The sequence below is a fragment of the Sorex araneus genome, chromosome 5 (genome assembly GCF_027595985.1).
Source record: "Sorex araneus isolate mSorAra2 chromosome 5, mSorAra2.pri, whole genome shotgun sequence".
NCBI lineage: Eukaryota > Metazoa > Chordata > Mammalia > Eulipotyphla > Soricidae > Sorex > Sorex araneus.
Window position 1 is genome coordinate 102,907,107 of NC_073306.1, and position 12,606 is coordinate 102,919,712.

At 37.1% G+C, this 12,606-nt stretch overlaps 1 protein-coding gene across 3 annotated transcripts in view; it reads left to right on the top strand.

The window, feature by feature from the left end:
* ARID5B (AT-rich interaction domain 5B) overlaps window positions 1-12,606 on the top strand; it is a 198,725-nt gene that overhangs the window by 88,077 nt on the left and 98,042 nt on the right. For all 3 annotated transcript variants that reach the window (XM_004616517.2, XM_055139448.1, XM_055139449.1), the window contains one exon: window positions 3,704-3,934. In XM_004616517.2, coding sequence (XP_004616574.2) covers window positions 3,704-3,934 — 231 coding nt within the window. The remainder of the gene's footprint in view (window positions 1-3,703; window positions 3,935-12,606) is intronic.

Below are 12,606 nucleotides of genomic sequence, written 5' to 3' on the forward strand. Positions count from 1 at the left end.
AAAATAATGACAAGCTGTTTTAACCAGAGGCCTGGCACATTTTGATAAAATGGGGATTTTTGATACTTCTTTTGATTAAAGACCACTATCTTCTTCCCCAAATTATAAGAAGGTTAGATTAATAACAATAAATTTTGTCATGATGAAAAGCTTACTAAATTTGTAGTTAAAAATATTGGCTTTTCGGCTGATGACGGGAAATAACCATCTTTTTTGGTTTGTTTTCCCTTTGTCAGGCAGCGTGGTGATTACTAAACAGGCGTGATCTCGGTGGCGCGGGATGAGGGGGGAAAAAAATAGAAAAGTTATGTAACAAACAGCGGGACTTAATATCTCTACATTCTCAGCAATGGAGAGCCATCAAATGCTTCCTTGACAGTGGGACTGTCTTTTTCTTTTTTGGGGGAAACCCTAGCAACAATAGTGAGCTATGTGTTGAAACATGGACTGTAACCAAGATAAAGCGTAAACGAAGTGAAACTTATCACTTACAAGGGCGGGGACTGGGGGGGTGGGAGGGGGCGGGAGGTTTAATGGGGTGGTTGGTGATGGAATATGGGCACGGGTGAAGGGAAGGGTGTTTGAGTATTGTATAACTGACATAATCCTGAGAACTATGTAACCCTCCACATGGTGATTCAATAAAATTTAAATTAAAAAAAAATTGGCTTTTAATATCACTTCCATTGATTCTTTCTGGTTCTTTGAAATTCTGGACTAGTCAAACTCAGTTTTCCCATCCCTAAATTGAGGAATACTAACAAGTATAATGCTGGTAATAGGTTTTTTGGGGGAAGGGAGTGCAAATGAAATAATGTTGGGTGAAAGGCATTTGATACCAAATTATTGGTATCAAATTGGAGGGGTAAGCCCTTATCAGGGGGTTATTCTTAGATTATCTCTTGAGAGATTTGGTTCTTTTTCTAATGAAACATTTCCTGTGGTACCTATAACAATCCTAGGAAAATGGTAAGGAATAGGGTATTTTCTTACATTCTTTACTAGGTGCAGTGTTGAGAGGTGGAGGAGGGTTTTATTTTATTTTATTCAATAGAAGCATATGCCTAAAAATGGAAAAGGGGAAGGGATTAGAGAGCACTAGTGAGAGAGAATGAATTAATTTGAAAGAAAAGAAAAGATTAGGGAGTAAGCAAAATATTCCAGGTGATATATTTTGCTATAAAACCAATTCTGAAGTTACTGTTCTTTCATAGCCATTCAACCTAAAATCTATAATCTCTGGATTCATTTACACTCATGAACACTTATAAAAGCTAGTGAAACTATACCCTGTCACAGAAAGCCAATATCACAATCAAAGCAGAATTTTGGATCAACAAGTATTTGCTTAGTATTTACTATGTACAGCAAATATTGTCAAGTGTTGAACAAACTGAAATAAGTCCTAGAAAGATTCATAGTTAGACCCCTCTATTTTTCATTCTGAATGATTTTTGTGTAAAACTCGATCATACTGGACACATAGAGTACAATATCATTGACACATTGGTGGATGCTTCTTCAAAACTGATATTTTACAGTTCTGTTAATTTTGGGTAAATATTTCCATTAATTATTTTGTGCTTTTTTGCCTTATAGAAAGAATAAATCCAACCCCAAAATGGTAATTGTGATTTGGTCTACTACAGAAATTTCAGATTGGTCTGTCTTGGGGCAAGTTTCAAAAGTGCTTTTTATCTAGGAGCTTGCTGTCAAGTGTAAACATATTGCCTTTTAATTAAGTATGCCTATTGATAAAGTGGCTGTACACAAACCAGGCAAGAGGCTAGGAATGTGTCAAGTGTTAAAAAATATCATATTGCAAATAGTTAAACATCTCCATTCTAAGAGATACCTCCAGTCTGAGGAACTAAGTGAACATAATTAGAAATGCATCTGGGTATTGGTTTCCTTTCTTAAAAGGTCACATACACACACCTTCCTTTGGTACTGGTTATGTTCTATCATTATGTTCTGTCCTTACTCATTCATCTCCCACTGGTTACCAGATGGCCACGATAATGTTAGTATCTTTAACAACTGTTTGGTGTAATTCCCTGCAGCCAGGTAAAAGATTTGAAATACTGAGAGTTTTTCCTTTGGATAAGAAAGTGACTTACTTGGCAATTGCCCACACCACTCTCATTGTGTGATTATAGAGAATGATGGCAAACTGGGTCATGGAGCCTCAATGCAGCCTGAGGTTGTACAGGTGGCAGGCAACCAAATGTGGAAGGTAGGGTGTGCTGTGGGCCATTTCTCAGGCTTGAGATGAAGTAAGGCAGCATCTGTGCAAAATCTGGAATTTTTTCAATGAACACTTAATGTGGAGAGGTGTAAATTAGCGTTAAGATTCCTGTGAAAGGGAGCTTCAATAAAGTTGCTGAGCTGTTCTCCTAAGTTTCACTGGTTAATGGAACTCTCTCACAAGGATGCTTGGGGTGTCCTCTCAGCACGCTTTTCTGAAACGTGCCAAGTTGCCAGATGGATTTGAAGAACACTAGAAGATAGGGGGTATGGATTGGGGTCGGAGGATGAAAAAAGTAGATGTTACTGATGGGATGAATTACAACTTGCTGCGCAAACAGAGCCTGTATCAGAGTCTCAGTTTAACAGTGGTTTATTTTATGCTTATGTGAATATACCAGCTTTAGGTACCTAGGCATGTGCTTTGTGTTATTCCCACACAAAGGCCTAACTGACAGAGAAGACAGCTTGGGGTATTACAGCCCGACCCAGCAAAGGAAAGGAGAACATGAAACCAGTTGTCTACTAGCTCTTAAAGAAACTACCTTCTTCTGTCTGAGTTCATTGGTCAGAACAATTGATGTGGCAATGACTCGTATGGGCTGGGAAACATCCTCTTTCCATAGATCATCAAGAGAACACAAAATATTTATTGGATAGAACTAATGACCAGTAAGGAATTATGCTATTTAGACATGTGAATATCTTTCTGAGGCAGCAATAACCCTGCAGAGGCTTCAGGTCTTGAAGGTTTATAGAATAGAAAAGGGGAAGAGCAATAGCAGATTATAGAAATATGTATTTGTTAAAAAAAATGCAGAAAAATTCTGATTCGCAACTTAAAAAGATTTTATTGAAGAACCATAATTTGCAAAGTTACTGATAGTTGTGTTTTAGGCATACAATAATTCAACACTAATCCTACCACCTGTGTCAACTTCCCACCACCAGTGTTCCCAGATTCCCTCCCTAACCCAACCCCCACTCTACCCTCTCCCCCCACTCCGCCCCCGGGATCAGTTTGACATCAACATGACACAGTTCCAGTTCTTGCCATTTAGGTCTCATGTTTTCAGTTCTGTTGAATCTGTGTTTGTTGAATAGGGTTTAATTGTAATGGTCAAAACACTGTCAGATTCTCTCAAAAACAGGTGGGTTTTTTGTTTGTTTGTTTTATTTCTTGCTGTAATCCAATCTGACTCTCTGGTCATCCCACTCTGTTTTTTAACCCCTTTTTATCCTTCAGGTGGCCTGTGAGTTTTATGTGGGGCTGGATTGGTAAGGTGGGAGGAGGCTGGCGCTAACTAGACTGTATTGAAGATGAAACTGATGGAAAAGTTCTTGCTAATTTTTAGAGAACAAAATATGATGCAGTCATTGAAACAATGCCATGGCTGTGACAGACGGTTCTTTGTTGAGGATATGAAGGTAATGAAAGTCTTTCTCTTTTGTTTAGGGGAGGATGAAGAAGAAATGAATGTGATAGTTCTCAGCTACCCTCAGTACTGCCGGTACCGCTCAATGCTGAAACGCATCCAGGACAAGCCCTCTTCCATCCTAACAGACCAGTTTGCTTTGGCCCTGGGGGGCATTGCCGTTGTCAGCAAGAACCCTCAGATCCTATACTGTCGAGACACCTTTGACCACCCGACTCTCATTGAAAATGAGAGCATATGCGATGAGTTCGGTGAGTCTTTTTTATTTTCTTACATGAAACTTGTGCCTGCGTGTAATATTTTTCTCGTTCTTGTGAAGAGTAATGATGGAGTACAGAACTTATACATACCCCAAGTATGCTACCCCACTTTGATCTCATCTCCCAAACTGCTATGGCAAAAGATGTCATTGGTTCCTTGGTACCATTCATTTACCATGGCAAAAGATTGTGATTTAGAATGTTGTATTCAATATAGAGTCTGATGTTGCTTGGTTGACTTTGCAATTGGACTTTAGTCCTGAAAATTTTCATGTTAGCCAAAGTCTTGGCTCTTTAGGTACTTTTTTTTCATTTAACCAATCACTTCCTTTTTAGCGCTAATGCAAGTACTAATGTATCAATTATCACCGCCTTGGTAAAATCATAAGGTAAATAGAGGATTGTTTCCCAAAGTGAGTGATATTGGCCCTCCTTTCTAGGGCAAGGGGTGCCGGAATAATCCAGAGCAGTGGTAGTAACTTCAGGTGCGGTTAGGTGTGATTTTTTTGTTTTTTTGTTTGCTTAAAGAAGTTTGATCTTCAAAGAGACCCTAGGTGTCTATTTTTCCTCTAAAAAGGGGGCTGGAGGCCAAATAAGTTTGGGAAGCTTTGATCTCTATCGATATGCCCTTGAATTTTTTTAAATACATAGACTCATGTATTTGAGATGCCTTTGACCACTGAAGAAGGATGTGTAATTGCTTTAGTTTATTCATTTTTAGACACCATGGTTTATAGTCAATAATAGGGTTTCATGCATAACAAAATACAGAATTACTCCCTTCCCCAGAGCATTCACCTCCCTTCACCATTGTCCCAGTGACCCCCAGCCCCAGTCCTAACTCCCCCCTCCACTCTGCCTGTGGTGTGCTTCCCACAACAGACAAATGTTTTCTGTTGCATCTGGGCATTTGTTATACCTCTACTTTTGATTTTTTTCACTTTTTTTCTTTTGGGGTCACACCAGGTGATTTTCAGGGGTTACTCCTGGTTCTGCACTCAGGAATTAATCCTGGTGGTACTCGTGGGACCATATGGGATGCTGGGAATTGAACCTGGATCAGTCGTGTGCAAGGCAAATGCCCTACCCACTGTACTATCGCTCCAGCCTATGTTATACCTCTACTTTATTTCTTTATATCTTATATGAGAGAGATCATTCTGTGTCTGTCTCTCACTCACTAACTCTGCACAATGCACAATATTCTCTTGCTTCATCCTTGTAACAGCAACTTGCATGATTTTATTCTTTTTTAAAAGCAGAGTAGTATTCCTCTATGTATATATACCATGATTTCTTTACCCATCCCTCTCTTCTTGGGCACTTGAAATATTTCCAAATTTTGGCAATTTTTCAACAGTGCTATGATGAACATAGGAGAACATAGGTCTTTTATGAATAGCATTTTGGGGCCCTTTGAGTATATTTGCCCAGAAATATATTTGCTGGGTCATATGCAAAGTTCAAGTCCTAGTATTTTTAAGAATGTCTTTATTGATTTCCTAAAAGGTTACACTAGTCAATGTTTCTGCCAGCAGTGAATGAGAGCCTCTTTTCCCCATGGACATACCAACACTGGCCGTTTCAGTTCTTTGTGATATGTGCCATATCACCAGTGTGATCTCAGATACATAGGTATATAAAATAAATATTAAAATCATTTACTGATAATGATAATTATTATATCATTATATCATATCATATTATATATTATATCATTATAATGATAATCATTTACTGATAAATCATTACTAATAATCATAAATCCATTTTAAGTCCAGTTAAAAATTCTTTCGTGCCCTCACTGTTTACTGCACAATTTAAGAAACTAGATATTATGTGAAGAAGAATCAGTAAAGTTGGTTATTCTCAACAGGTTAGACAGGTATATCAGAATATCAGAATATCTGGTGGGTATTTAATCAAACTACACATGCCCCCCTAGATTTCGCTGTACTTACAGAGTCATGACCCTCAACACCTTACTTTACACCTTGTCTGGGGATTCCCACTATAGAGGAACCAGCATGATGATAGCCTTGCAAATCACTCCTGAGGATGGTGTGACGATATTAAGACCCATTTCCAGGAAATAGCATGGGGGTCCTGTTGTGTTGGAAGACTCTTGTTCAATGATTAAGGTTTTCCTGAGGATCCTTACTTCTACATAATGTCAATTCAGAATGTTCTGTTTAATAATTTCTTCCTGGGGTATGGTTTTGATAGTTCACTGTGGTCTCTCCAGTCTGGTTATTTCAGTCATGATCCCAACAGCCCTATAGTTGCTGCTGGGTAGATTTTTTAATTGAGTAGATGTCTGGTGAGAGGAAGGGTTAGGATGAGGGAAGGGCTATGATGACCAAGGAAGGAGGAAAAATAGCTAGGAAAGGGACCTAAGTTCATTTGACATTACTATTGTTTCTTTTTTCTTAACTTTTTCAATTGCTCTTAGAATACCGAATTCAACTCTGGTACATTGAGTGATTGTCAACTATGGTATTTATAGTGTACATAGTGTCTGAAATGAGTCCAATTTTCCTCCTTTCAAGAAGAATTTATTGTCATGATGTATTTGTCTTGTTTTGGGACCATGTCCAGTGGTGTTTGGAACCATGTGGTGCTAGGGATAAAACACAAAACTCCCCATCCAGAGCACATGCTAAAGTCCCTTGAGCCATTTTCCCAATCCTTGCGGTTATATTTTTCTTATTTGGGGATGGGTGGCATTTGTGACCATACCAGACGGTGTGCAGGGCTTACGCCTGGCTCTACTCAAGGATCACTCCTGCCATAGGGCATAGGCTGGGGACTATATGGGATGCTAAGGATGGAACCTGTGTCAGTCACACACAAGTCAAGCTCTGGGCCATTATCATGCTTTTAATAGTCACATAGCTCATTTATTCATGCATATGATATATCCAATGTAGCACTGTAGCTCTGTTGTCCCATTGTTCATCGATTTGCTCAAGCGGGCACCAGTAACGTCTCCATTGTGAGAATTGTCATTACTGTTTTTGGCATATCAAATATGACACAGGTATTTTGCCAGGCTCTGCCATGTGGGTGAGATACTCTCGGTAGCTTGCCAGGCTCTCTGAAAGGGACAGAGGAATCGAACCCAAGTCAGCTACATGGAAGGCAAACGCCCTACCCGATGTGCTATCACTTCAGTCCTTTATCCAATGTATGTTTACAAATACCCTCTTTTTTCAGATTAGCACTTGCAATCTGTTAAAATCTTCCCTTTTTACTACTCCTGTCTTGACCTTTGTTTTCCTGTTCCCAAATCATCTGTCCTGCTTGCCACTCAAGAGATCTCTGAATTCCTGACACAGAATAAAACTGGAAGAATGCCTTTCCCCATTTAAAAGTATTCAAAATTAGAATTTCTCAATGTGATATAATGAAAAAAAATGTTTTAACCTTTTAGGCTAATTTGAGAGTATTAGTCACTGAGTTTCAAAGCTGTTGCATCTAGAATTGGTAATAGAAAAAAGTTCCAATTTAACAGTGATCACAATGGTTGTTAAGAGTTACTAAATTAGTTTTAAATGTTCTCACAAACATAAACATCTGACTTTTGAATGTTTTCCCAAACTTTATTCTGTATAGCTAATTTTAATGCTGTTTTTCTTCTCTAGCCTCTAAAAGTGGAAGCTTTTAGACTAAAGGTATCTGTAAAGAGCCTCCAAACAGCTCATCTGAGAACTGGAATATTTAATATTTTAGTTGTTTATGTTTCACATATTTTGCATTTCCTATGGTATTTCATTTTAATAAGTGAACCAGAAAAGCTTACTTTGACTTGATTTGTAGACCTTTGTCAACATCCCTCCCCCACCTTCCACTTCAGTCACACATCTAAATTTCCAGAGAACACCCTTTTAAAACTTCAACTGGTTATATTTGAAATCAACATGGGCTAAAGGGTTTGTTAAAATGTGGGATTGGGTTTCTCCAACCAACTAACAGTTGGTGGAAGAACATAAATTTAATTAGTGACTAGCATTAAACAAATGTTCCTAATATTAAACACTGCCAGATGACTGAAACACTTCTGTCAGATTACTGGGAGTGCCAGGGGGGCCCACAGATGACTTTTCTACACAGTATATATTCTGTACCACGCGTTTGGTGACTTCAGTAATTGGTCAAATGTAATTTAGGTAACAGTATGCCTAGGCTGTAAAAATCAAATTTTATTAGCCATATCACCAGGTGGGTGAATGGTAGAGCTGATGGCAAACAGTTTATAGCATTTAGCAGCTACACCTTTGACACACAAAATTCATAAATTGCTGTGAAATACCTTCAAGGGCCCTCTCAAAAGGACAGTGTCTGCTTTCTTATGATTAAATAATGTTTACATTATTAAATAATTTATTTTTTGCTTTCTTCCATTTAATGGGATTGTGAACTGGGGGGTGGGAAAAAAATCAAAAGTAAATAGACCACGGTCCTTGCTTGCTTTTAGGACTTAAAATCTAATTGAGAAAGACAGTATTAACGTACCTGAAAAGTTAAATAATGTTTCAAGAAAGTCAATGATTAAGTATTTTGTGAATGCTTCAGAAAGTAATTGCGGTAGGAATTTGGCCACGGTCTAGGGAGGAAACTTGGGCAAGTGGGTGGGACGGATGCCTGCGCTGGAGATGCCAATCATCAGGAGGGAGGCTTTGGGGTCAAGGAACACTTTATGACAAAGGCAAGACTGGGTCTCACTTTAAAAGGAGGGGTTATCAGAAAATTCTTGGAAATATCTAGAGGACTTAAAATTCATGTTCTAAAAAATTAAAGAATGAAGTTAATGTTCTGGCTATTTATGCCCTTACCTGACTGAAGCGTCAGCACAGCGGGTAGGGTGTTTGCCTTGCACGCAGCCAACTGAGTTCCTCGGTCCCTTTTGGAGAACCCAGAAAGCCCCCATGGCAGAGCCTGGCAAGCTACCCCTGGCGTATTCGATATGCCAAAAACAGTAACAGCAAGTCTCACAATGGAGACATTACTGGTGCCCGCTCGAGCAAATCAGTGAACACCGGAATGACAGTGCTACAGTACTACCTGGCTCAACTATTGAACTCTCCGAGGTTGTTTGCTCTTAATCACCACCCTCAGCAAGCTTTGCCTTCTGTGTAGGGTGTATAAATGCCAGGATACCCTCTTCACTATTAGGATTTGAATGCCATGTGGGCATCTGTGGTCACCATCCAGAACTGTGACAAATCCAAGTCAGTGGTTTGGAAGGGCTCCTGTCTTTTCTTCCAGGGTAGGTAGGTTCTCACATTTTTTTTGCAGCTTTTCATCTCTGAAAATAGATTTTGTTCTGTGACACCGTGTCCATTTGTCCAGACTTACCTCACCCTATTGTTGTAATCTCATCCACTGAATAACATGTTTAACTGAATCATACAAATATACGGCTTTTAAATTTGCAATGAGGCCCAGTAAATACATCCCCTATAGAATTTTATGAACTGTTTAATAAAAAGTTTGATTAGAAACTATTAAAAATAGAATAAATCAAATTTTATCATTTAGTCCAACATTACAGTACTTTCATTTTGATTTTTATTTACATTGAGATATTCAGAATAGAGTAAATATATCCTGGTTTTAATTAACTATCTCACTTACTTGGGAAAGGTTATTTTAGGCTTGAAGGGTTTTGATAGCATACCATCTGCTTTCTTCACTGTATTTTATTCAAGTTCCTTCCTTGCTTACGGCGCTATGCTATGTCTAAACCTATGACATAAGCATAAATTGAATCATATTAATGGTAGGTGATTGAAAAGCTTCAGCCTTGACATTCTGCCAGCATCCCTCCATCTTGTTTGTTACAGTGCTCTTAAAAGCAATGTGCTCCTATTCTAGCATAAGAAAATTGACTATTTTTAAGACTAAATCAATGGACTCTCCATTAAAGCATTATAAAACTGGTTGTATTGCATATGCATCTAGGAAATGAAATTATAATAACAATAAGAGGAAGTGACATTACAAAGAATATTTTTCATAAAAATCTTTATGCGTAATTTTTACCCCCTACTGTCCTGTTAGAAATTCTTAATATAAGAAATTTTCTGACAGCCTCCTCACTCTTACTTCTTTTTAAAATTTGATTGCTTTTGCAGTATTCATACTGTCATTTACATTGTGTTATTTTCTATATTCTAGAGAAGACATACACATGCAAACATTTTGTCTTTTTTTTTCTGTTGGAACAATAAAATGTCCACCACCTTGTAATGCATTATGTTTATACTAATATCACACAGATTGATTTCATATGTGCGAAGTGTTGACAGCTAAATCCAAACAAAGACAAGTACTATACAGTAGATAAATGAATAAGATTAAGGTACTGGCTTCAATCTGAGAGATGTAATATGAATCTAATATTACATCTAACATTTAAAGGATAAAAATCAGTCCTTAAAGGTAACTGATGCAAAAATATATTAAGATATGATTGATTAAAAGTAATAGAGAACATGGTGTATTTGTCTGAATTTTAAATTTAAATGTATTTTTATTGAAGTGCCATTTGTTTGCAAGATTATATATTTTAAGGGTAAAGTTTCACACCTGAAATGTGTGCTGTTATTATACTGATCCCCCACTACAGTAGCAGTGTCCTTTCACTACATTGTATTAAACCCCTCTTTACCGTTTAAGCCCCTTGTCTTTTTACCTTGAGTAATCTCACTTATGAGATCAGAATTGAAGAATTCATTTTTGGGGGGATATTTTTTTGTTCCTTTGCCTTGTTTCTTTATATCTCACATGAGTGAAATCCTTTGGTATTTGTCTTTTGATTTGTGATGTATTTTATTTATCATGACCCCCTCTACTTTCACGCATGTTGTCACATATGGCAAGATTTTATCTATTTTTTATGGCCGATTGTTATCTCATTGTATCTATACACCACATCTTGATGCACTCAACTGTTGTTGGGTGCTTAGGATGTTTCTATAGCTTGACAATTATAGATAGAGCTATAATGCACATGAGTGCACATACATTTTTGGATCAATGATTTTGTGTTTTTCAAAGAGAAACCTAGGAGAGAAATTGCTGGACCATATGATAGCTCTGTTTTTAATATTTTGAGTTTACATCTTTGTCCTTTTTCCCATAGATTTTGCGGCAGTTTACATTTCCACCTGGATTATACAAAAGTTATTTTTTGCACTGTACTCTTAACAATGCTTGTTGTTTCTGTTCTTTTCGATATAAGCTGTTCTCACAGGTATGAGGTGATATCTCATTTTTATTTTTTGAGGTTTTTGAGTCTTGATTTCCACTTTCCTTACAATAAGTGATATGGTACATTTTTCATGTCCCTGTTGGCCATGTGAATGTCTTTTTTGATGAAATTTAAAGAAGAACTAGTTTAGCTCTTCCCCACCAACCTTTTCTTCTCATGGAATTGTTCATTTTCTTGTAGTTGGTTTTTTTTTTGTTTTTTTGTTTTGTTTTGTTTTGTTTTTTGCTTTTTGGGTCACACCTGGCGGTGCTCAGGGGTTACTCCTGGCTCTACACTCAGGAATTACCCCTGGCTGTGCTCAGGGGACCATATGGGATGCTGGGATTCGAACCCGGGTCGGCCGCATGCAAGGCAAACGCCCTACCCGCTGTGCTATCGCTCCAGCCCTTTGTAGTTGGTTTTTAATGAGGCTATGTAAATATGCACACATTTATACCTTTATACCTTACCATATATATCTTTGATATTAGCCCTTGTAGAATTTATGATGTGCACTTAACGGAACATCTTTTAATAATGGTATTTTCCATGTGCTCAAACATTTTAGTTTGGTGTAATTTTATTTCTTCCACTTTGTTTATTTTTCTTTTGCCATTGAAGTCAAATTCCCAAAGAAATGAAATCACAAAGTCCAATTTCAGAAGCTATTTTCTCAATTTTAGTGTGTATTTAATGGCTTCAGATTTAAAATCTGTATCTTTAATTTATTTTGACTTAACTTTTTTGAGATAACTTTTATGCATAGTGGTAGAGTGATCCAGTTTCATTCTTTTGCATAGTGCTCTCCATTGGTTTTTAGTCTCCCCATTTTTGCCAATAAGATTCAATGAAGAGACTATTTCCCATCTTGTGTTATTGACTTCTTTCATAACCTTATGTATACATAGATTTAGTTTGGGTATCTGAATTCTATAAGATTAATCAACATATATTTTATTTTTTTATTGCTCTGATATAATTACTACAACTTTGTAATGTAATTTGAAGTTAGCAAATGTTATTTCTATATGTTTTTTTGGGGGGTAGTTTTTGAATTTTTAGATGGTTTCATGTGACTTTAGCTGACATTTGTTCTATTTGCTTAAGAACGTCATTGGAATTTTGGGGGGGAACTGCATTGAATATATATATTTCTTCGGGTAAAATGGCAATTTAGCAATATTATTTCTCCCAATTCATAAACATGGAGTATTTCCTTGAATCTTTTCATCATTTATTTATTTTACTAGTGTTTTGATGTATGAGTCTTACACTACTTTATTCCCATGTAGTCAATTTTTTTCAAGGCTTCTAACTGCTTTTCATGATTACAAATGGACTTTTTCTCTCCCATATTAATGCCTGCATATTTATAAAAATGAAATAGATTTTGTATATTGATTTTGTA